We start from the raw sequence: 25616 nt of genomic DNA, 5'->3' as shown, positions 1-25616 counted from the left end.
GACACCAGAGTTTAGATCCTCCTCTTTCTCAAGTATGCACAAAGTACAGTCTACCCCGTCTAGCTACTCACCAAGGATCTCTGAGCAGATATGCTCTTGTCTCAGAATTAATTTCTGCTCAGGAAAAACACAGAGGCTGTCATTAGTGTAGTGGACAAGGTTGGCCACATCTAAAAAATCCTGTCCGTTGCTCTCAACGGAGCAATCTAACTGTGAGAGGAGAAGGATCTGTGCTGCTGTTATCCATTTTTAAGGTCTGTTCATTTGTCAGCAGGAGATTGTGGAAGCAAGGAGAACATGGGAACAAACATGAAATTAAATGAGATGTAGGTGTACATAATGTATAGGTTTGGCAACAAATGAGAACACAATAGAGCAAACAAACAGGAAAAAAATAAAGCAAACACAGATATTCATATCAAAATAAGAGTTCATGGAACAGAACATAAATGTTTAACTTAAGAGTGTTTTTACCCCCTCATGTAGGACTTAAGTAAATCTTTATATGTAATTTCATAATTAGTTGTATTTTTTTTAAATGTGTTTGAAGTGTACTGCTGAATGTACTCAAAAGTCATTTCTGTTGAAAGTTGTATGTTGTGTATTTAAATTAGGGGTGGGCATAGATAAATTTTTTTAATCTAGATTAATCTAGATTAAATCTTGGAATTAATCTAGATTAATCTAGATTAAAATGGCTAATCTGAATTCTGCTGAAGGCATTCAGAATATGTGTGCTACCCAAATAATGACTAAAAGTAAGTCTTCGAGAACGGGCCAGGTGGCGCATTAGTTCAGGCGTTTATCTCCTGTTTCCAAAATGCATCACAAACTGCTTGACAATTGCATTTACAACATAATTACCTATACAAACTTGTGTAACCAAGTACTTCTGCGCAAAAGGCTGTACGACGTGCGCGTGCTACACAGACGCGCACCGGCATGGATATCTGCGTGCATAGTCTTGGGTTAAACTGCGTTGCTTTTAGAAGCGTCAATTCAGTTGTTGCATATAGTTTAATGTCTTTATTTCGGGATTATCAAAGTAAATTATAACTCACATGCCCCAGTAAAAAGGGTTTAGCAACGCACCTGCCCTGAAGCGGCTTCATAGCTGCATCAATGTCAGCACGTCTCATTTGATGTGGCAATTTCACAGAAGTTGAAGACTCGTTCTCGCCCCCTACAGCGTAATTCGACTAGATATATGTCATCCGCGCTAAAATATCAAGGTGAAAGTCATCATAGCTTGCGTAGTTTAGACCCAGCTCCCAACCCAACTTTGAGAATAGATTAACGGCGATATTTTTTTTATCGCCCGATAAGAGTCTCACGTTAACGCAGCACGTTAACGCCGATAACGGCCCACCACTAATTTAAATATATGTGCATTACACGATTTGCAATGAAGTTGCAAATTGCAAAGTTGCAATTTTTAAAAAAATACATTAAAAATGACCTTTAAATGTAAAACCAAATAACTGTGGTTAAACATGTACTTTACCATGTTAGACAATACCAACATCAAAATAAGTGTACCTTTTTAAAGCACAATATAAGATTATTATAGCAATGATTTAAAATGGATTTAAAAGTAAAACTTTTTATTTTACATTGTTACAAAAGGTGCACTTTTTAAAATTGTGTTAAAGGAAAACTTCTAATATCTAAAAATTCTTAAATTATAAGGCATTTACTAGATAAGCAAAATGACATAAGGTATTTAGTCTTGTTTTAAGCAAAAAGCAACTTAATTTTTTTTTTCCCCCTAGAAACAATCAGTCAGGTAAGTAAAATATTCTTAAATCAAGAGTATTTTACTTACCCCACTGACAGATAATTGTATTTATTTTAAGCAAACTGCGCTTAATTAATACATTTTTTTACCCTGGAATCAAGACTAAATATTGTAAGTCTTTTTTTACAGTGTTCACTTCCAGAATGAAAATGTCCTGATTATTTACTCACCACCATGTCTAAGATGTTCATGTCTTTCTTTCTTCAGTCAAAAAGAAGGATTTTGAGGAAAAACATCCCAGGATTTTTCTCCATATAGTGGACTTCAATGGTGGTCAATGGTTGGAGGTCCAAATTGGAATTTCTTTGCAGCTTCAAAGGGCTCTACATGATCCCAGCCAAGGAATAAGGGCCTATCTAGTGAAGTGATTGTATATTTTCTTAATAAAATAAAAATGTATATACTTTTTAACCACAAGTGCTCGTCTTGCACTAGCTCTATAATCATGTTTCACGGTTAGTTCTTTGTCTATGTACTTTGAGTTTTTCAACCTACCCTACATTTTTTAACCAATCTCATTTTCTCCTCCAACCTGTGTGAGGTTGAGCTAGTGCAAGACACACATTTGTGGTTAAGAAGTAAATACATTTGTATTTTTCACTGGATAAGACCCTTATTCCTCAGATGGGATCATGCATTGCAACTGCAACCCGTTGGCCACCATTAAAGTCCACTATATGAAGTAAAATCCTGAAAGTTTTCCTCAGAAGCCTTAATTTCTTTTCGACTGAATAAAGAAAGACATGAACATCTTGGATGACATGGGAGTAAGTAAATTATCAGTACACTTAAACGCCATTTTATTTCATTAATATTATCAGCAAGTACATTTTTTAAAGTAAGCTTGAAAGATTTGAAGGCAAGTTGAAGGTCACAGGAGTGATGTAAGCATACGATAAACAAGCTCCTCTCGAACTTTTGTTTAGTAGTCCATATCTCAAACTGTCAGGATTTTCAGCGTGATTAGTTATACTGTGTCTCTTCACATCTGTTTTTTATAATCTCTCTCCCATACTATGAACAACATCAGGTTTTTAATGTTATCCACTGACCTTTCCTCTCCCACAGGAGCCTTTTCTTTTCCCAAATGATCTCTTCTCTTCTGACATCATGTTGTTCGTGAGCCAAACAATTTCATAGCACTTACCGTTATGGTGCATGCAAAGAACTGTTTAACAGAAGGTCATGATCTTGAGCATGTGAATGGAATGTCACTCATTTGTCATGTAGTGGACAGCAAGCAGAGAGAACGGCAACATTTGAAACCCCATTTCCACACAGCGGTGTGGAAAAGTTGCAATTCAGTTTGGACAACATAAACAGATGTCTTTTGCATTCAGATAAGAGCTCTTGAGGAGAAGGAACTGATTCTTATCCCCAAGTGTGAACAATAGTAAATCCCTTAGTCACTTGCCTTTCAATATTTCTGATAGAAAACAGCCACACTTAAAAGCCTTTCCACACTAAGCGTTTTAAAGCAAAACGAACATCGCACACGATGACATGCTGGAATAAAACAACAGATTCCTATGGATGCTTCCACATAGACCACTGGTTGTTTTTTAACAACCATCCGAAGAATCTTTTCAGTTTCGCAAAGCAAATACCGCAATCCAATAAGATTTGAGCATTACATCACATGCCCGGAGCTGCTCCTGTTGCACAAAAGGATGAGAGTGGTGGCACTGTTTCGAAAACCAGTCTAAACAAACACAGAAGAAGAGTATTCCGAAAAAGAAGAGGATGCGCTCTTGTTTTCATTGCATCTGAAAACAGATGGTTATACTCACATGTTATTAATATAATTTCTATTAATTCTCCACTGAATTATGTGATCTGGAGGACAACACTGTCTGTCTTCTTCCACATGCACGAGTGTTTTATGAATCAGAGCACGTTTACTCTCTAGATCTTCTTTTTTCTTCTGTTCTACACAAACAAAACAATATTTATATATATATATATATATATTATATATATATACACACACACACACACACACACACACACACACACACACACACACACATATATATATATATATATATATATATATATATATATATATATATATATATATATATATATGTGACCCTGGACCACAAAACCAGTCATAAGGTAAAATCTGGAATCTGAGGGTGCAAAAAAATCAAAATACTGAGAAAATCACCTTTAAAGTTCTCCAAATTAAGTTCTTAACAATGCATATTACTAATCAAAAATTACATTTTTATATATTTATAGTAGAAATTTTACAAAATATCTTTATGGAACATGATCTTTACTTAATTTCCTAATGATTTTTGGCATAAAAGAAAAATCAATAATTTTGACCCATACAATGTCTTTTTGGCTATTGCTACAAATATACCCCAGCGACTTAAGACTGGTTTTGTGGTCCAGGGTCACACACACACACACACACACACACATATATATATATATATATATATATATATATATATATATATATATTCTGTATCTGTTTTGTATGCAGCTCATGGTATTTTTATAACAAAGGACACTGCCGATAAGCAGTTTGGCATTGTTAAACATACAAAGAGTGCATGTCTGCCTATTATAGAATCAAAATCAACTGTAGATCAGAAGTCATTACAAGCATTCAATTATGGTTTAAAGTGGGTTTTAATCATATACATTATTAATTATATAAATTTTCAATTGTGGCATGATGCTAATTTTACTTCTATTTATATTTTAAGATGTTTTTTTTTTGTAGTTTGTGTTTCTGGTGTAGAACCAAACTTTATTTATCTTAAGTTAATGCTGTATATTGGGCAGTGGAAAATGTTAAATTCATATACAAGATACATATCTGAGGAAAAATGCATTTATACATTATATCCCCTTTTTATCTATGAGTAGGTATTCATAGCTACTCTTGTCTATTTTTTTTATAAATAAAATTCCTTTTATTACACTTGTGTCTTCCTTGTGTTGATCAGACAATAAGGGGCCAGATTGGTCAGCTGACAAACTTCCTCTAATTTACATTTTATTTACTTCCTTGATTGTTCTTTTACTGTTAAGGTGAAATTCCTCAGCTGGTACCCAAGGTAAAAGAGAAAGGAGTCATCTGACACTCTCACACTCACCTTAGGTGACTTGTGACCAAAACTCACAACATTAATTTGGTGCCACATGTGAGAAATAATACAGTCATGTGCTGTTAGTGTTTTTACTTTCCCTGCATTCCAGTTTCATCTACTGTGGTGCTCATCCATTATTCATTTTATTGACATTTTAATATTTATAAATACTTTTTTGCAAGGTCTAATCACAAATATGCTGAACAACAGAGTTTAGAAGAAACAACAACTTGAAAGAACCTGGCAAGAACCCCCAGAGTGTGTAATGAGCCATTTTAGTTCAACCCTCACCACGGAAAATGCATATGACGGTTATGTCACGGGTAATATGAAGTGCTGACAGTAATAAAAAAGGGGCAAACAAGCCCCAGAGCGCTGAGTGACAGAACTACAGCAAAGACTTTTGTGAGAGAGCATGATGGAAAAAGCCAAGTGGTGAAAAATCATACAACCCTAAAGATAACACACCATCTCATGCCGAATATGAACACCTGTAATAAAATCTGTAAATGAGCTGGGACTCATAATAACAGTCAGGTCAAATTTATTTGTATAACGCTTTTCACATTACACTTCTTGTCAAAAGAAGCTTTACAGTAAGTCATAATGTTGTGCCTGTTATGTCTTTAACATAGATAGATTGATATGGCAATATAAAACCAGTCTTAAGTGACAATTGGTCTGTTTGTAGCAATATCCAAAAATACATTGCATGGGTCAAAATTATCGATTTTTCTTTTATGCCAAAAATAATTAAGATATTAAGTAAAGATCATGTTCCATGAAGATATTTTGTAAATTTCTTACCGTAAATGTATCAAAACTTAATTTTCATTAGTAATATGCATTACTACATTCTCAATATTTTTTTATTTTTGAACCCTCAGATTAAAAAAAAAAAAAAAAAAAAAAAAAAAAGCTGTATCTCGACTAAATATTTTTTCATTCAGCTTGCAGATGATGTATAAATCTCAATTTAAAAAAAATTACCTATATGGCTGGTTTCGTGGTCCAGGGTCACATTTAACAATGGTATAATCGTTCCTCCAAATTTACATCTACCTATAGTGTATTTTTTGTATTTATTTTGTGTAGCAGATACATCGCCTGGATGTTCTAATGTAATTCTATCGTTTTTACTGGAAGAGCAATTCATGAGTTTTAATTAAATATTGGAAAGTCAATTTAGTTGTAATGTCAAAACATAGAAACGTCGTAACTCGACCCTCTTGTGAACACGCATACGTTAGTTGCCGGAGGCCAGTGATGATATCTTATAAAGTATTAAATGTGGATTTTTTTCTTAAAAAAAAAAAACCTATTGCTTTGCTTTAGAAGGCATTCATTAACCCACTGAAGACATATGGATTACTTTTATAATGCATGGATTAAAAAAAGCTTTTTGGAGCTTCAAAAACGGGCACCATTGACTGCCATTGCAAAGCTGTGAAGAACCAGGATATTAACTTTTGAATTGTATTCAGCTGAAAGAAGAAAGAGATATATACTACCTAATCTTGTGACGAAAACGTACCTGTGTTACAGTGATTAGTGTAATCGCTTTCATACAAAGCTTTCCGGACATAACACACTTGCTCGACAGCTCAGACGGCATGGAATTGGACTTAGGATGCGAATCCTTGGGAATGAATCCCGTGAAAAACAAGACTCACTATGAAAGAGCTGAAAAATAAGAGATCGAAAACCAAGCTAAAATGGCATGCATGTGATTGCGTTTTTACATCTCATTCACTTTTGTTCAAAGGTGTAGTGCAGATGGTACGTTATTTTAAAACGTCAAAAGTCAGAACTGTGGTGACACATACAAAACCAACATCACATAAAACGTACCATATGTACGTTCATCTGTTCTGGGGAAAAAACTGAACACTCTTTTAGTGCCACTCAGTGGACATTTCACATCCAATATGTCACGAAACGTACATGGCGGTATGTTTTCAACCCTCTCATTTTTCCTGGGATTCTCCCATAAATTTTTTTATATTTTTAATCTTTCTATAAAAAAATCCTACTGTATGACCCAAACCTTATTATATGAATAATCACACCAACATATACCATGGTTGTCCGGTTGCCAGATCTTGTATGAAATGCATCCTTTAAACACAATCGACAAATTTCAACCCATTTGTCCCCTTGACTTGCCAACCTACAACCAGTGATGCTGTTCAGAAAAACAAAACAAAAAGAAAATATAGCTTCCACTTCAAAAGGATATGGTTTAATTAATTAAATATGAGTGCTGCAAGTTTCAAGGTCAGGTGCTGCACTGCACTGTTTACTGTGGTTACCAAAGAAATGGTTATATTCCTGGTGAAAAGTGCCATCTGCTGGCAGAGAATGAATTTGCATTTTTCATTAAGCCCTTCTGCTCTGTTTAGAACAAAGCTATAAGAACGAGCCTTATTTTTACACAGAAAACACGCAGTAGTAAATGCAAACTGGTGGATCGACAAGTAGATAATTAATTATAAAACTCTACAGATATAGATATTTATATTTTACTAAATTAATATAATTGTTTGATAGTAATTAATTTGATAAATTCATATAATAATAATAATATTAATATTAATAATAATAATAATATAATACAATAATTAATACTTTTGACCCCTCCCCCAGTCTCCCATTTTTTGGCAACCAAATGTTGCCATGTATGATTTTGCATATTCCGAAAAGATTTCCTACAGGTACGTTTTCGTCATGAGATCAGGTTAGATATACGCCTAGGATGGCTTGAGGGTGCATAAATTATTGAATAATTTTCATTTTTGGGTGAACTGTTCCCTTAGGTCCAGTAAGGTAAGGCCTCCATAGACTGGATTTGTTCGTTTAAAGGGGTCATCGGATGCAAAACTCACTTTTACATGTTGTTTGAACATTAATGTGTGTTTGTGTACACAACCATCCTACAATGAAAAAAATCCACCCAGTGGTATTTGTTAATCTTTAAAAGCAATATCCCCTTTTTAAAATCAGGTCATTCTCAGCTTCTTGTCAGTTTGACAGCACACCAACAGAGGCCGCTCCCACAATAGTTGATTGACATGAGCACCTTACCTTAGACCCGCCCTCAGAGTTGAAACAGTCAGACTCTGATCGCCATTGTGTCGACTCAGGTGCAGGGAAAGACAAGAATGTCTCAGATTGAGCGATTGAGGTGTCCTGTTGGTTGGGTGTAATAATGAACGTAGCAGTAGTCATTTACTCCCGACATCTGAGCTGCTGCAGACACAGAGGATTAACGTTACTTTTGTTTTTGAAAGGAAAGCGCTGATCCCGATTTATATATGCGTCTATGTTTGTGCAAATCATTCGTGATGCAGCTTCACCCACAGCAGAAGTGAGTAGAAGGGTTTTTTATGCATCTTTGCAAATGGCCTTTCTTAATAATGTGCTTGTTGGCTAAAGTAAACATTACAGCTCATCATCCCACGGCAGAGAGGGGCGGGGCAAGCAGAGCACATTAGCATTTAAAGAAACATGCAACAGAATAGCTCGCTCTAAAAAGGGCTGATTTTGACAAGGTAAAAATTGTGTTTTTTATACTACCATTGATCAATTTGAACCAAAGTACCTTATAGACTTCTTATTAAGACCCTAAAGAATCATATCACCTTTTGGAAAATGGGCATCCGGTGACCCCTTTAACACATACTATACTATAGTTACACAAATAAATTGAGATCCAGGGAGTTTGGAGGCCAAGGCAACACCTTGAACTCTTAGCATGTTCCTCAAATCATTCCTGGTCTATTTTTGCAGTGTGGCAGGGTGCATATTCCTGCTAAAAGAGGCCACAGCCAAAAGGATACACCATTGCCATGAAGGGGTGTTTGTGGTCTGCAACAATCTTTAGGTAGGTGGTACATGTCAAAGTAACATAAATGCCAGGACCCAAAGTTTCCCAGGAGAACATTGTCCAAAGCAAAACACTGCCTTCACCAACCTGCCTTATTCCCATAATGCATCTCTTCCCCAGATAAACAACACATGCACCCAGCTATCCGTCTGATTTAAAAGACAACATGATTCAACAGACCAAACAATCTTCATCCATCGCTCCAGCGGTGGACATGGGTCATCTTGGGAACTTTGTTTTTTCTGACACCTTTCTATCATGACCAGCATTAAGTTATTAAGTTTTCAGTAATTTGAGCTACAATAGCTCTTCTGTGTAATCGGACCAGACGGTGTAGCCTTCGCTCCCCACGTGCATCAGTGAGCCTTGGGCGCCTATGACCCTGTCGCCGGTTCACTGGTTGTCCTTCCTTGCACCATTTTTGGTAGGTTCTAACCACTGCATGCAGCCCACAAGACTTGCTGTTTTGGAAATGTTCTGACCCAGTCGTTTGACCATCACTATTTGGCCCTTGTCACTCAGATCTTTGCACTTGCCCATTTTTCCTGCGTCCAACACATGAAATACAAGAACTGGCTGTTCATCTAATATATCCCACCCATTGACAGATACCATTGTAATGATATAATCAATGTTTTTCACGTCACCTTTCAGCAGTTCAATCAGTGTATAGCACTCTGCTTCATCAGTTTAATCAGTTCTTATGTGGTTTGGTAGTGGCCGATTCTTTTTTGAATGTTTGATAGTTAAACTATTTGCATTTGTATTTGCCTTTGTGTGTGTGTGTGTGTGTGTGTGTGTGTGTGTGTGTGTTTTTCAGTGTTTCATTTGGTTCTCTACGGAATATTTTCAGTTGTGAAAAAGGCTGCAATTTCTTAAATTTGTAAGTAAGATGTATTAAGCCGACTTCTCAGAGAAGTAAGCAAGCTAGTCTGTTTTTGATTGATTCTCGCGGCAAGTTAGTCTTATGAGATGAAATTTGGAGAGACCCATAACCCTTGCCGTGCAGGAGCAAATATGAATCTCACAAGAGTTTAAAAGAATGAGGTTCTAGACATAACCCTACTTTCCTGCAATGTAGTTCCAACGCTGATCTCAAACAGACTTCAACCAGTCAGTCAAGGTCTTTGAGTTCACATGAAAATGACAGGTGTGTAAGAGCAGGGCTGGAACCACATTCTCTGGGAAGGTGGATCTCCAGAAGCAGGATTGAGCATTTTTGATTTAGAAGGACAAGAGACAATATCATTTACCCTACCGTTTTGTTGTCGTACGTTTACCATATTGACAAATTCTGTCTCCCATCCCTCCAACTGATTCATCTTTGATCAGTCTGATGGATAAGTCTTTGTTTCCTTTTTGTACGATATCCTGATCTTTGTTCACAAATTACAAATCTCTCTCTCTGAAACCCACGCACATACACAGTTTGAACATAACGAACATCTGGAAAACATGATTTTTTTTGTCGACCTGTTGTTCAAGTGCAACTTGCTTGGGAAAAAAGTAGCAAAGCAATTAAGATAATATTAATAACAATAATAATAATAATATGATTGTAGGATCCAGTCATATTGTTGAGTGGAATCAGCCTTGACAGCAGTAAGAACCCATAGGGATTTAACATGGGTTCGCTCACTGCCATGTTGACAGGTACACAGTTATTCATAATAATTATCCTTATGAATGGGAGATGTACTGTAATAACACTCAATATTTTGGGTGTAGTCCTACCTCAAATTTTAAAAAGGTAATTGCATTTTTGATTGAAGTTTTGCAAAACTCAGTATGTCACCCTTGTAATTAAGTTCTCAATAAGTTCTGTCTAACAGTTAAAACCGCCGGTTTGTTTACTGCAAAATGTGAATGTGGAAAAGCTGGAAAGTCTGAAAAGATATGAATAATGTTTTTTCCTTAAATTGCATTTCTTATAAAAACTGAAAATGAGCTGTATGGAAAAGAGCTGTGAGAGAATTCTTTAAAAATTCTGTTTTTGTGTTCTATGGAACCGCCAAAACAAGGTTTTGGAACTGCATGAGGTTTAGGAAAATAATGAAATGGCAAGTTTCCTTTTTGGGTGATCTATTGCTTGAAGAAGTCAAAAGTATGTCCAGAGATAGGACTTCAATGTAAGATTTATTGCTAGTCTCTGTTGACATACTGTAGACACTGCGAGCAGTCTGTCAAATCTATACAGTTTTGGAAAAAGCCCACACATAAAAGCTCACACATAGCTGAGGTGACTTCATCTTTCAAAAGCCTGAATACTTGACTGCTCTCCATTCTCACACATCCAGGCTTGCCCTCCAGCACTCTGGGTAAAAGGCTAAAAATACTGGGCTGTAAGCCATCGCCAGTAGCCCAGGGATTAGTGGAGCTCAGTGTCTCTGGCAGCTCTCCAGTTCCATAGTAGCTTTTGTGTTTCAGATAGAAGCATGTCTCAAAGACTTCTCAGAGGCCAGACGTGAAATTTCTGTTTTGTGTCTGCGAGATCTGCCAGTTTGTAGTCGGTTGCTTAAATTCCTACAGCCGAGATTGTCTCTGATTGTATTTTATCGGCTGATAATGAACTCTTAATCCTGTTTAAAGGACTGAAGGGTAATTGCACACAAAAAAAATAAGTTTTGCTTTGGGCCAGAAACAAACTTTATGCAGAGTTTCTCTGCCATGACAATTGTGGAATTGAAAGAGAAAAATGACATTATGAGTGGTATTTTGAAACATGCAATATCTAGCTAAAAGTGTTTGTGTTCACATACCATTTGTACAGTATGTTTTGGGCCTCATACAATGACTGCATTACTAATCAATCAATAGAGCCATGAACAGTGCATCTATTTTATAGCTTAATTGTCGTGTCTACGGCATTTGATAATAAATAAGCAATGGTCACTTGTGAGTGATTTAAGTTTATATCAAATGTGTACATTTACTATTACTTAGTTCATAAAATTTAGCCTAAATTTAATTCTGATGAATGAAGTGCACTTGTTACGTCAAACACGGCTGCATTGCAGAGGGATAAACTGTCATTATAAAATAAGCTATGGACGTGGGTGTTGTTAATATGCTTTTGCAAGTCTTTGCTTGCCTAGTTTCTGTTCCAAAACTTGTCAATAGATGTCAAATTGCTGTGGTAAACAGATTCCTTACACTTAGCTTCAGCTTACAAAGATTGTGTTTGTGTTCATTTAAACATGCTGAACTCATGCCTCGTCAGGGCTCCCAGGAGAAATGTCTCACAGACATTTGCAGCCACCTGTTCAAATCGGTGTTATGTGTTCAGAATTTCCCTTTAGTACTTGGAATGAAACCTGTAGACTGTATTTTTGGCTCTTGTGACCATTTGCATCATATATTTTATTTTGTCAGCTTCTCTGCAGAAGAGTCATTGCACTTGTTTGCTTATTGAGGTTACACTTATACAGTCTGCCTTCACATCTGAGTTGAATCTAAGACTTGCAAGTATATCATAGCCACTATGTGAGAATGTAGTTATAATGGAAAGATACACTTTACTGAGGAATTGAACATTCCTTTTTTCCATTCCCAGAGAACCGTAGTATGTTGGTACGTTGAGGGTGGTCTCTCTGCGAGCCAGGATATTACAGGATCACACAGGCAAGCCACAAGCGTGTCTAATGTCCTAATTGGATTATGCAGTTGCGGTTTCTTGACAGCAAATTATTCGAACAACCCAAACCCCTTGTGTTTTCAAGAAATGACAAATAATGTAAGACAGCATTTTGGCGTACACCTCATAATCAGCAATTAACTCAAAAATATGGGCAGGTAGTATGTGACCACACAGGTCAAGCTCATTCATGAAGCGATCAAGAACTTAGTGGTCATTGCTGAGAGAAATCCTGGGAAAAGCAGCTGAAGTTACTCTTTTTCCCCCCCCAGAATTTCCCGCTCCTCAAGGTTACAACTGAATGAAAACACAAGCGGACCCCCTTATATATTTTTGCATGAAGTCACCTTACAGAGCAACTGAATAAACATCATGTTTTTTTTTCTGTGTCATGATTTTCTTATGAGGCAGCTCTTTTTCAAGCTCAGAATACACTGCATGAACGTTTGGAAATCTAGCAGCATGACAAGAGTCGGTATCTAGTGCCAAAAAACGTGGTGTCTTGACATCCTCAGGAAACTTATATTAAAGTGATCAGAGCAGAGTACTTATGGAAACCTCAGATTCTGTCATTAATATCAACATCTGCTGCTCTGTTGATGTATGTTTTCTGGTCAACCCCTAGGTTGTAGTTAATAATAGCCAGCAACTATATCAGAAGACAAAAGTGGCAGATTTAAAGCTATAATCTTCACTGTAATAACATATGTGCTTTAAGACCCGAGTCTGTGAGTTTTGTAAATCCATTTATTCCTTCGCCTCTCATTGAATGTGTAAAAGGAACCCAGAAATTACACATAATGAGCTACTGCCCTGCCAGTGCTGTCAATTGGTGTGACCAATATGGTCATTAGCTGACAGTCTTGTCCCCTGTATGTGTTATGAAAGTAACTCTCAGCTCTCCTCGTCACAAAACCGCAGAATGCTGGTTAGATGTTCGCCAGCTATGCGGCAGACCCAGCCAGTGTGTTTTATGCTTGCATGCTCTAAAATAAACTGACAAAAGAGGTACTGCGCCATCGCACACTGCCTACACCATGTCTAAAACATGAGACATTGGCTAAATACTGCAAAGTATCTTTGTGGTTCTTTGTTTGGTTGCTGATATTTCTGTGATTATTGTCTGTGTTATCATTATTGTTCATTCTTAACCTCCTGAGACCTAGGAAAAAATGTAGTAAAAAATGTGTATTTTTTCATCATGACATTGTTCAGAGCATTACAAAATATAATTTTTTTTTTATGTTATTTCATTCATAAGTTATGCAATGTAATTGGTAGAGAATGAATGGACATGCATAGGCAAAAACATTTTATTTTATTTTTTTTAATCACTGATACATTTGAAGTTTTCAGGATTCCTTTTTTTTTTTTACCAAACTTTGTGTAAAGATGACTATATAACTATGTTATAGCAGAATAATTTAATATACCATTTTTCTTTATGCAAAATGTGTGCGTAAAATGGCCATAAACGGGTTTTCTCATTATATACAGTGTATCTATAAACTATATTTAATTTGCATATTAAAGCACTTGGTTTGCTGAGTTTCAGTTAATTTTAGTGACGAGTTTCAAAAAGATACATGCAGAGACTAAGACTGCTAAATGTGCACCCTGTTTTTTTCTTTATTTTGCAAAAGCACAATGTTTTGTTGATATTGTGTGTGTACACAACAAAAGTAGACCCTTTACAGATTTATATGATGTATTACTGTTATATGTACGATCAAAAATGAGCATTTTAGGTTCTTTTCGCTGTCATTAAAAATTCAAGTGGCCTCACTGATGCCACCGTCGAGTCCAGAAGGTTAATGTGTTTTGGGGCATTTGTTGTGTCTCCCAAAATGTGTAATAAGCAGTCTTTTAGTCCCAGTGTCCTATAAAATCAACCTTTTAATCCTGTATTTCGTAACAGAGTCATAATTTGATTTGAAACTATAATAACATTTTGCTGTGATGTTGATTTATGACACACAGTTTAAAATATAGATTTAAATGATAATTACAAAATATTAGCATATTTCTATAAAAGTGTTACTAAATTAATATTAGACATTTTTGAAGACCAAGCAGAGGGAGTGGTCATGTTGCTCTGTACAGGACATCCAGACTTAATGCGGTATGTACAGTCTCAGAGAAATTCACAAAAAACATAATGTCTTCATATGAGGATGCAGGGTCTCAGGACAAACCCCTCAAATTTTGCTGAATGATAAATAAATCTGTCTAAAGAAAGCTATAGAGATTTGGCTGTTCTGTTTTTACTAGGTACCTATCAACATTTCAGGTCTTGAAACAGGATGATGAGTTGAATCAGGAGTGTTTGATTAGGGAGACGTCCAAAATGTGAACTCTCGAACTGTGTTGGAAACCACTTCCCAAAGCGAAATTTGGAAACCCTGTTTGAGTGAATACTGAAACTGGAAATGTGTGATCCCTAGGGAATTAAACATTTGAGAACATTAACCACATCAGAATTCATTCATGCTATTGAGCTGACAGGATGCACATTAACAGTGCCCTCATTCATTTTTCATTTCTGGAGGTGCAAACTGGGCTTGTCCTTTCATTCATTCAACTATATAGCAGAGACTCTAAAGTAGTTCTTATTTGTCTATACTGTGATAGTATCACATTTAAGCCATGGTTGCACTTTGTGCTCCTTTTACTTCTATATGGATTATTATATATTGTGACATTATATGCTGTGCATTGCAGTATCTGTAGAAATTTTGCTTACTTGTGTCCGTTGATTCACACACAATTACATAAAAGTGCAATATTTCACAAATGCACAATAAGGCGTATCAATCCATAATAACTATTGTCAGAATTGGACTCAAATACTGTGATATCAGTTTTGTTTTAGAAGGGTGCCACTATAAACTAATACACCTATGAGTCAACCTGTGTGGCTTATCAGCTCATCAAAGTTTAAATAGCCAATTACTAAATGAAGAACTGCTGTAATTTCAGGTAAAAAAAAGAAAGGAAAAATGTAAATTTAGGAACAGTTTTCTTATAAGACATCATCCCCAGTGCATGTTATTGATGAGTGATGCTTGTCTTTACCTAGTAGAAACAAACTGAGTTGTGGTGCTTATGTTAGGATGTCCTGTTGCAGGAATAATATACATTGGCATTACAATATGAAGTCCTCAATACAAAATTGTACGTATAACCCATTTTACTTCAGTGCAGTATAGATTTTAACAGATCACAAACTGATTGACTATTATATTGGATTTCTTGAGCTACTCAAGACCGAACAAATAGCTTGGTTCAATGTGTAGAAGCATGCATGCAAACACTAGGTTTAGGGGTTGGTTTATATCACTTATAATAACGGTATATTACAGTAAATGTATCATTATTTTTTGCTGGAGATAGAACAACAAAAGCCTATGTATTGTATTAAATAACTGTCTACTTTTGGACTTTGGTCTTTGTTTGGGACACCCTCTCTAAATGGTAAAGGCTACTGGCTGACACATCTCCGACGACATTCATATAGACCAATTATAGGTTTGTAACATTCTGGATGCACGTGCATCATGGTTGCAGAAAACCCAGGAGAGATAGCCTTTACAGCTAGAGAATTACACTGATATGGTAAAAATATGGATACGGTTAGATTTAAAAAAGCGAAGCCTATCTGGTGGCAGAAAACGTACTGTTTTTGTAAATTATAAAGTCCGAATTAGGAGATATAAACTAGCATTTGCGAGAAAAAAAGTCAGGATTGTGCAATAAAATAAATAATTGTAATGTAAAAATAATACAGTATGTCTAATACAATATGTCCCCTATGAACAGCATATGTGAATATTATGTAGACCTATTGTTTAACTCAAATATATGCTTTAAAAGTAGAGTAATCATAGCAGTTTTCATCCAAAGTATGTCCATTTTGTCTACATTTAGCTTCAATTGGGGCCTTTGACGACAGTATTCTACAAAAATGATTTGCTTTCCGATTTGACACCAAAAAGCAAACAAAAATATATATTTTTCTCTTATTCCATGCATTTTACCCATTTACCTCCACTTGTTACCAGTGACGTCTACTCTGAATTGGTCTATGTAACAAAAAATGGCCTTTTACCACTTCCTCAGTAACAGTGATTGTATTTCTCTCACTTGTAGGCTAACAGGTAATGAACCCCTGTCCATTTTGCCACTAAGCTCACAGCCAGACGAAAGGGCAGGCAAGGCGCACTACAAGCTGTGTGATCGACTCAAACTGGAGAAGAAACAGCGCAGAATGTGCAGACGGGACCCTGGCGTGGCCGAGACTCTAATGGAGGCCATCAGCATGAGTGCCTTAGAGTGCCAGTATCAGTTTCGCTTTGAGAGATGGAACTGCACCTTAGAGGGCCGCTACAGGGCTAACATTTTAAAGAGAGGTAAATAGTGTGTGTTCTTTTCCATTTTTTACCATTTATCCTTATAAGTATTATTTAGGCTTGTCTTGCACAACTCAAATCTCTTTTGGCACCCCAATACAGTTATTTTAGCATTACTCCAGTGCTTAGTGTTACACAGTCCTTAAGAAAACATTCTAATAAACTAATTTAGGTACTCAAGAATCCTTTTCTATTATCACAGGTGAAAATGGTTGTGCTGCTTAACACTTTATATTGATAGTCCACTTTAGACATTCTGCTAAATTTCTACATTGTACATTCTGTAACTTTGCAACTACATGCAACTAGCAGTCATTAGAGTATTAATAGACTGTCTGCTTAATATCTGCTCACATTTATTTTGGCAGACTACTGACTATTTATGCAACATCGATATTACATACCTTGAGTGGCACTGCAATGTGCATTCAATATGTGACTGTGGCCACATTTTTATGTTGCTAAAACGTTAATGCTCTTTCGTGTTGGAAAATAACAAAACCCATACAGTAAACTCAACCCTAAACCTAACTAAAAGTGTTAAAGAGCAGGTTATATGGTATTTTAAAGTGTCCTAATATTGTGTTGGAGTCCCCTACAACAGGTTTAAATGCATCTAAGGTCAGAAAACATTGTTATTTTTTCAGAATATACATTTAATATTAGAATCATTTTGCAATGACTTTCAAACGATTTGTTCGAAGCAGTTCTGAGCTTTAGGTCTGTAAACCCCTCCCATCCATAAGCTGACTCTGCTCTGATACACAATACAGTATGTAAACCAGAATATGTCCAAATTCTTTATTATATTATTAAACAAACAAAGTAATTAGAACAATGATAGTCTACATTAATCAACACATTCTTAGGAAATAGTGGGTTCACAGTGAATTATCAGAACTATTTCAGTAAGACAGTAATATCATGGTTTACCTGGACCCTAAAGCTGCACCAAATATGGGTATACATCCCATATTAGCACAACAATCTTGATATTTTGAGCACTCAATTGAAAATGTACACATAACGTAATAATCATACTTACAGGTTGTGGTTCGGAGATGCTTGTTGGTCCAAATATAGTAGGTACTGACTTATCTTTCATGGACAAACGTTTAGCGAATCCCGGATTGAATTTGCCAAGAACAACTAAATTTTAAGCACTGATTCTTCACATCATCATCTTTGAAAACAAAACAAAGAACAGAGCAACATCTTGACATGATGTAAACACACTAACTAGCAGAAGTGTTTGTGGGCAGGTCAGACTATTCGTATTTCATGGGTAGGCAGGGATTATGCTATTATTTTACCTTGTGACGTATATTGGTAACAGGAAGAAGATTAAAAAATATGAGGACTTGTTAATGACGCAGCTCGGAGTCCACCCTTTCAATGTCTTTATTTATCATGCACTTTTTTGATTAACAATGTTGCAGACTTTTTACATTTGAAGGATAGATACGTTACAAACTGCAAAAAAGATAATTTTGGAAAACCCATATGACCTTCTCTTTAACAAATGCAAAATTGTACTGGTGAACCTCCGTACCGGAGCACTGCACCTTACAAATGTAACGCCGTATCGCATGAGCAAATATTATTAAACCCATACATTAATCTGTATATGAGATGCTAACATTCAAAAGTATCAGTTTTCAAATCTTGCAGCATGTTAGAAATGTTTTGAAGTCATAACATAATATTGTGTAAGGAATTGTGCCTCTAGTGTTCATTTCACCTGGAAACTGCAGTATATAGGCACACATTTTGAGTTATGCTGAAATGTAGGTGGAGGCACGTATTTCCCATGAGTTGTAGGAAAATGCAAACTTTTGAAAATGATAGCAGGTATCGTTCGTATAATGTGTTTAGTCTATAGGCGTCAGTGTTGGGGAAAGTTACTTATAAAAGTAATGCATTACAGTATTAAGTTACTCCCTAAAAAAGTAACTAATTACGTTACTTTGTTATTTTTTATGGAAGGCAATGCGTTACATTACCTTTGCGTTACTTTTTAAATCTGGGCAGGGCTTGCTTGTTTGTTTTTAATATAAATAGTTCTATTTTTGCCAAATGTAAAAGCCTTTTTACACCAAAAGCCTCAGGCTTAGAGAAAAGTAAATTCACGTCTGTACAGTAGACCGCTGAAGAAAAAATGTCAACTCTTCAGCAATAAAAAAAGGAAAACAAATGTTAGATTATATTGATTAATTTTTGCTTATTATTTTGCTTATTGATTAAGTTTTGCTTATTAGTATGGCTTATTAGTATGAATTGGATCATCGAAGGTTGGCAGCAAAGACATTGGTTAATAAAATAGGATTAAATACATGAAGGATATTTGTATTATTTAACATTTAATTATTGCAGGTTTGAGTTGAATGTCACTGTTTTTATTCATTTTAAGTGAGATTATTTTTTTGCATGTTCACATTTATTCTAGAACTAAAGTAACATATTACAGTTTCTCTCAACATGGGGACAGGAGAGCTTTTAATCAATAAATGGAGGGAAAAGTAACTCAGATATTTTCTTGTCAATTAAAAAGTAATGCGTTACTTAACTAGTCACTTGGAAAAAGTAATATTATTACGTAACTTGCGTTACTTGTAATGCGTTACCCCCAACACTGAGCGGCGTGCACAAGTTTCTTTGCAAAGTGGCATCACCAACTACTAGCCTGGAATGCATAAAACAGCAGTTTCAGTAATTTTCGCAGATCCGTGAGAACTGAGCATTTTGACAATGTTGTAGTAAGTACAAGAAAGTTTAAAAAAATGCAAAGGAAAAACTTCCATTTTATAATACATTGTTGTCAGTGTTGGGGATAACTAGTTACATGTAAAAGCATTACGTAATAAAATAACAAAATAAATGTAACTGTAATCCATTACAGTTACTGAGAAAAAAATGTTTCTAAAAATGTGTAATTACAGTTACCTAGAAAAAATATGAACTATTGCAATGGGGGTTACATCTGGTTTCAGTCTTTACATTCTGTACAAAGAATATGCTGAGTAATATGAATTTGTTGCATTGCCTGTTTTTGATGTGCATGATGCCTCTGGCCATTTAAAGTCCGCTTAGTAAAGCAATGCTGTTCTGATGCGTTCTCTTGTTTGTATTTGCAGTGCACCATGTTTGCCAGTTACATCAATTCACATTGCCGCTGAATGCTTTAGGCTACAACCTGTCTTATGATTGATTAACTGGTTAACCTTTGAAAACATTTGTTAGAAAAATTTAAAAAGTAATCAAATCCAATCCATTACATTAAAGGTGCCATAGAATGCATTGATTCAATATTTTATTGTTCTCTGATATCTATATAGGAGGTATATGGCTTATGTAAGGGCAAAAACTCTCCAGAAATGGTTTTACAAGTCCATTTTAAACCCTAAGATTTGTCCCTAGAATGAAATGCTCTGGTATTACCTTATTTGGAAGGTTCATGAATAATAACGATGAGCTCTGCTCTGATTGGCTGTTTCACAGAGTGGCTCATTCAGTAACTTACACATGGAGGAAAATATATATTTAATCACGGAGCCCGAGCTGCTATCAATATGCGGCTCATTGAAACTGCCGTTTTAAATGCACGATCATTTTACTTTCACTTTTGAGATTCGCCATTGCATGTGCTCTGTGTAACGTTATACTACAGTGGCAGTACTTACCACATATTTGACAAGTTTAGATGCTTGTTAGTGGTGCTCAGGATCTGTAAATCATTCGCCATCGTCCGCGCAGTCATCTCTCCTTACTCTGTTCAAGTGAAATCTTATGTACTGCAATGTAACAGGCTACCGCTAGCGAGAGCTTAACATGTCACTTCAGTGGCTCGCCTTATTTTATTAGGATGCGTTATTTGTTTTCCATGCCTTTCTAAGTACAGACATCAACCCATCCCTGCACTTAACATCTCCTGCACAACCTGGAACATAACATTTATTCCCGTGGTCTGCCATTTTCGCTATTGTCCTCACTTTGTTTTTCATAATAGCCTACCAGCAGAACTTCTGATGATTGGGTGATGCAAATGTTGGAGGCGTGACTATTAATGATCCCGACTATAACGTCATAGTCTGTGTTATGTTAGAATTAGCCTATTTTCAGTGGTCTTTTGCAAACACCAGGGGCCTCATTTATAAAACTTTCTTACGCACTGATTTGATCTTAGAGTGTTCGTATGATCAAATCCACGTCAAAGTACAGATTTATAAAAACCGTCTTTGACGTGGAAAAGTACTTATCTCCGCGTCAGATTCCAGCTTGGTGTACGACCGTTTCCTTGTGGTAATGCCTGGTATTGCAGATAGTTCAGCCTCACTATAATTTGATTTCTTGCGCTCCTTTTTACTTGCCATTGTCACAGAGTTTTTGATTTAGGAATGAGCTCATTTTATATGTTAATTAATTAAGCAGGGGCGTTTCGACGGCGGAACATTCAACTGCACACAATTCCACGATCATTTGTGATTTATAACCGAATGACTGGCGTACGCATGGATTTCGTGGTACGTTCGTTTTCTCTGAATCGCTCTTACGATCAAATCAGAAAAGTTCTTAGATAAAATCAAGGATGGTTTCTACGCAAGTCTTTATAAATGAGGCCCCAGATTTATATAAGAAGGAGGAAACAATGGTGTTTGAGACTCACGGTATGTCATGTCAATGTACAGAGAACTGTTATTATTCAACTATGCCAAGGTAAACACAGTTTTCCATTCTATGGCACCTTTAATAAAGTCATTGAAATAGTTAAACTACTTAATACATTTTAAATAGGGTAACTTGTAATCTGTAACCTATTACATTTTCAAAGTAAGGTTCCTAACACTTATTGCTTTCTTATAAAAGTATCCTTAGTTGACATGTAGTCGCAAAATTACTAGTTAATAGAATGTCTAAAGTGGACTATCAAAATACAGTGTAATCGCTTAAATGTGGAAACTATGATATTTTTCAGTTTTTTCGAACACCGTAAATGTCTTTTCTGTCATTTTTGATTAATTTGATGTGTTCTTTCTGAACAAAAGTAAGTGCAAGTGGGGTTGATACTGTTACTAGCATTCCCTGTAGGTGAAGTTCAACTCCCAGGAAAAAATTACAAGATTGAAGGTCAGGAATGAAGCATTGGCTGCCTCGTAATATCCATGTTTCTCACAGGCTTCAAGGAGACGGCATTCCTCTATGCCATCTCTTCAGCAGGCCTGACCCACGCCATGGCCAAAGCCTGCAGCGCTGGCCGCATGGAGCGCTGCACCTGTGATGAGGCTCCTGACCTGGAGAACCGCAAGGCTTGGCAGTGGGGAGGCTGTGGAGACAACCTCAAGTACAGCAACAAATTTGTCAAAGACTTCCTGGGCAAGAGGTCCAACAAGGATCTCCGCGCCCGGATAGATATGCACAACAGCAATGTAGGAATGAAGGTAGGCTGCTAAGATATATTAAAAAGTATGGGGATCATGGGAATCATAAATAATGTGTGACAGAAACATGCATGAGAAACATAAAGTTATCTGCATATAGTATACTGGGATTGAATCGTTTAGGTTTCTTTCTTGCTTTCTCTGTGGTGGTTAAATGTTCAGCTTCATAAATTCTTTAGGGTCACTCAAATAGTCTGTAAGGTCCCATTTTAAATCACTTAAATTGACTATTTAATTCAGTAATTTACAATAAGTGCCCATTAATCAAGGTTAGGTTTCCCTTACAGTCTAAAGAGCTCCAAGTTTGTCCAAGTCTTCCATTGTTTCTGGTAAGAGAAAGAGCCGAGGTAACATTGAGGCCCTCGTAAGAGTAAAAACAAAAAAAGAAGGACCAGAAAAAGACCCATAACCGAGAGCCAAAGTAAACTACAGGTCTGGCACCAATAGATTGTCTCATATTGTTAGTTTTAGTTGTAGAATGAATATAAATTACAGCAGCGCTCAGCAGACTTGCCCCCTTTGCTCAGTCCATCTCAAGTAGTCGTCCTCAGGCCATTTTGTCTGCGATAAGAGATTTACAGCGCTGCATTTTTTTTTTTTTGGTCCATCTGCACATGTAAGGAGGTGTACGGGGTTTGGGGTCAAATCCCATATGGAGAACAAACTTGGAATGTGCTAGCCTCGGCATCACCTGCATTTTAAAGCTGACGTTACACATTTTCCTCTCCTTCCATTGTGGTGGATTTGCAGTTTCTGTTAAACAAGTCTACCACTTCTTTAACACAAAATGTCCAGACAGCACCTTTTATATGCTTATCTTAAAGTTCACTTTTCCTACAGAAAAGTTGAATGGATCAAACACTGTGGTCGGTAATGCTTTATGCATAACGTGAAATTTAAGTGCTTCTGTCAGTGGTTCAGTTTTACGGTTTTAATTCGTAATTGCTTTCACAAGCAAGTAGTTAATTTTAAAAACTCACAGCATCCATTCATAATGCTTTTACCATCAAACTTGCATCTTTACTCAATTGAAAACATTCTTTTATCATTCATTCCAGCTTTTTTTAAATGTCTTTTTTTTCTTTAGACACCAAACTCAAAACATCACTTGTAACACAGGCTGAGCAGTGTTCAATTTTACATTGTGCATTCATATCTTTAAAGAAAATGTTCATTTTCTGAATCACTGGTTTAAATAACTATTGTGAAATTTCATAAAAACATAATTTAGATGATACACAAAATAAGTGTGTGGTTGAAGTACTTGAATTTGACTTTTTGAAATTGAAGGCCTGGAAAACCCTTGAAAATTGCAATATACCTGAAGAGGTACTTGAAAAGGGCTTGAATTATTGAAAGACAATGTATCTATGAAATAAGTGTACATATTTTTTAATGCAAAATTCATTGAATAAAAAACCCACGTTATTTGCCTATTTCACTTTAATGTCATAAACCTAACGAGTTAAGCCAGTAATAGTACTGACAATGTTGTGTAAACATGGCTGAGGATGCAAAAAGAAGAAGAGATGAACCAAATCAATTAAATAAGTCATTTTAGATGACCCACACACAAAATACAAATAGTTTTACTGTGTAGTTGTTCGTATAATCATTCAATGTCAGTACAAAAACTAAACCTCGGTAAAATTCAGACTATAGTGTTGCTTGTTTGGTTAAAGGCACTGCAATTTATTTATTTATTTTTTCAAATCTGAAACTTTTATTTTAACGTATCCTTATTACAGTGTAATTATACATTTAAGTACTGAGGAATATTAATTTATGTACTTAGGGTTAGAATTAGGGTTTGGCTTAGGGTTAGTTGCATGAAAATATGCTTAATTTACTGTTTTTAAAATTGTAAGTGCATGTAACGTATAACAAGGACACTGTAAAATAAGATGTCAACAGATCTTGTTATCCTGGAATTTTCTTGATGGAATATTCTTTGTAAGTTTCCATAAAACTATGCATTAAGAGTCACTTATCATTTTGAGCAGTTGATGGATAGTTAAATCATTGTAATGAAATTACAGTTAAATCTTAGCAGCACATCACTAGCCATCTCAGATGTAATGTATAAAACTGCATTTTGAAATAGTAATTCAATTGAATACAACTGAAATGTTACAGTATCTACAATCGCTACAACCCATCTCAATTCTTAGGTCACTTTTATAAAACTCTTCACACAGTGAAGCACAACAGCAGTCTATGTGGGCTAAACTGTGGATCATTTATCATCGCTTTGGCACAAAATGTATTCAATGACTACAGCTTTCAAATTACATGAATTCTTTTCTTACTCAAACACAACCACCGCCAAAACTACCTACCTGCCTACAGGCCAGTTTGCACATTTATATACTCTTTCAAAACTGTTAAAGTTCAAAACCAAACATAATGTAATAACAGAAATGAATAAGACCACAGTTTACTACATTTCTAGAATAGCGCCATATTGAAATATATTACAATAAAAACAAAATACTATCAAAACAATTAGATATAGCTGAATGCCCAAATAAGTCTTTCAACAAATCAATACAAAAAGGGAAAACTTAGTTAAGATTTTGTACCGTTTTGAGTCAGCAGTAATAAATGTGTCCCATAAATATGTAAATTGTGTCATTTTGAATAAATTATTTTTGTTCAATAAACAAACGAGCTTAGGTTTTTGTGTATTGTATCCAAGCAATTAGAAAAAGGTTTTGTGTTGAAAGTTGTTAAAAAATAAACATATTCTGATATTAGTAGCAAAAAGGTTTGTAAAAAACTGTTTAGTATACATCTATGTGGAGCAAGATGCAATTTTACAAAGGGGCTAGACAGTGTAATGCAACATAAATAGAAATCAAGTAACAAATATTGTGTGTTATAGCTATATCAGGCCATGCATAAAACTGAATTAGCAGTAAAGACGTTGGATTTATGTCTTTTTTTTTTTTTTTTTCAAAATTATGACATTTTGCATTTGTATTGTGTAAAATGTATGCTACCTGTACTGGTAACAGGGTTCTTTCAAGGTGCTTAAGGCGAGACACTGCAGTTGAATAGGGAAAAAAATGAACTAATAGTTATCACCTTACTTACCCAGTTGATTGATTACTTTGATAATTGCAAACATGTTTAGTGTTACAAGTTTTCTAAAATGTTAGGTCTAAATATGCAAATGAGGCATTATTTAATGAAATATGTGCTCATTTGCATACATTTCTAGTACAAAAATCTTAACACTGGAAGAACTCAGTTTCAAAATTCTTGTTTACATTTTTGACATATTAGAATTAAATGTTTTTACAGGGGGGATTTTGGGTATCTCATTTTGTCACTCCATAATT

The 25616-nt window shown here is 35.6% G+C and overlaps 1 protein-coding gene across 1 annotated transcript in view; it reads left to right on the top strand.

The window, feature by feature from the left end:
• The window catches only part of wnt9a (wingless-type MMTV integration site family, member 9A), a 51388-nt gene that overhangs the window by 17777 nt on the left and 7995 nt on the right, over positions 1 to 25616 (top strand). Inside the window, 2 exon segments of the mRNA XM_073848939.1 lie at positions 16578 to 16837; positions 22010 to 22272. Of these exon segments, the coding sequence (XP_073705040.1) occupies positions 16578 to 16837; positions 22010 to 22272 (523 nt within the window).

Source organism: Garra rufa, chromosome 10 (genome assembly GCF_049309525.1).
Source record: "Garra rufa chromosome 10, GarRuf1.0, whole genome shotgun sequence".
NCBI classification, from domain to species: Eukaryota; Metazoa; Chordata; class Actinopteri; order Cypriniformes; family Cyprinidae; genus Garra; species Garra rufa.
The sequence above is the reverse complement of the archived record's forward strand: the minus strand, read 5'-3'. Positions and strand labels throughout refer to the sequence as shown.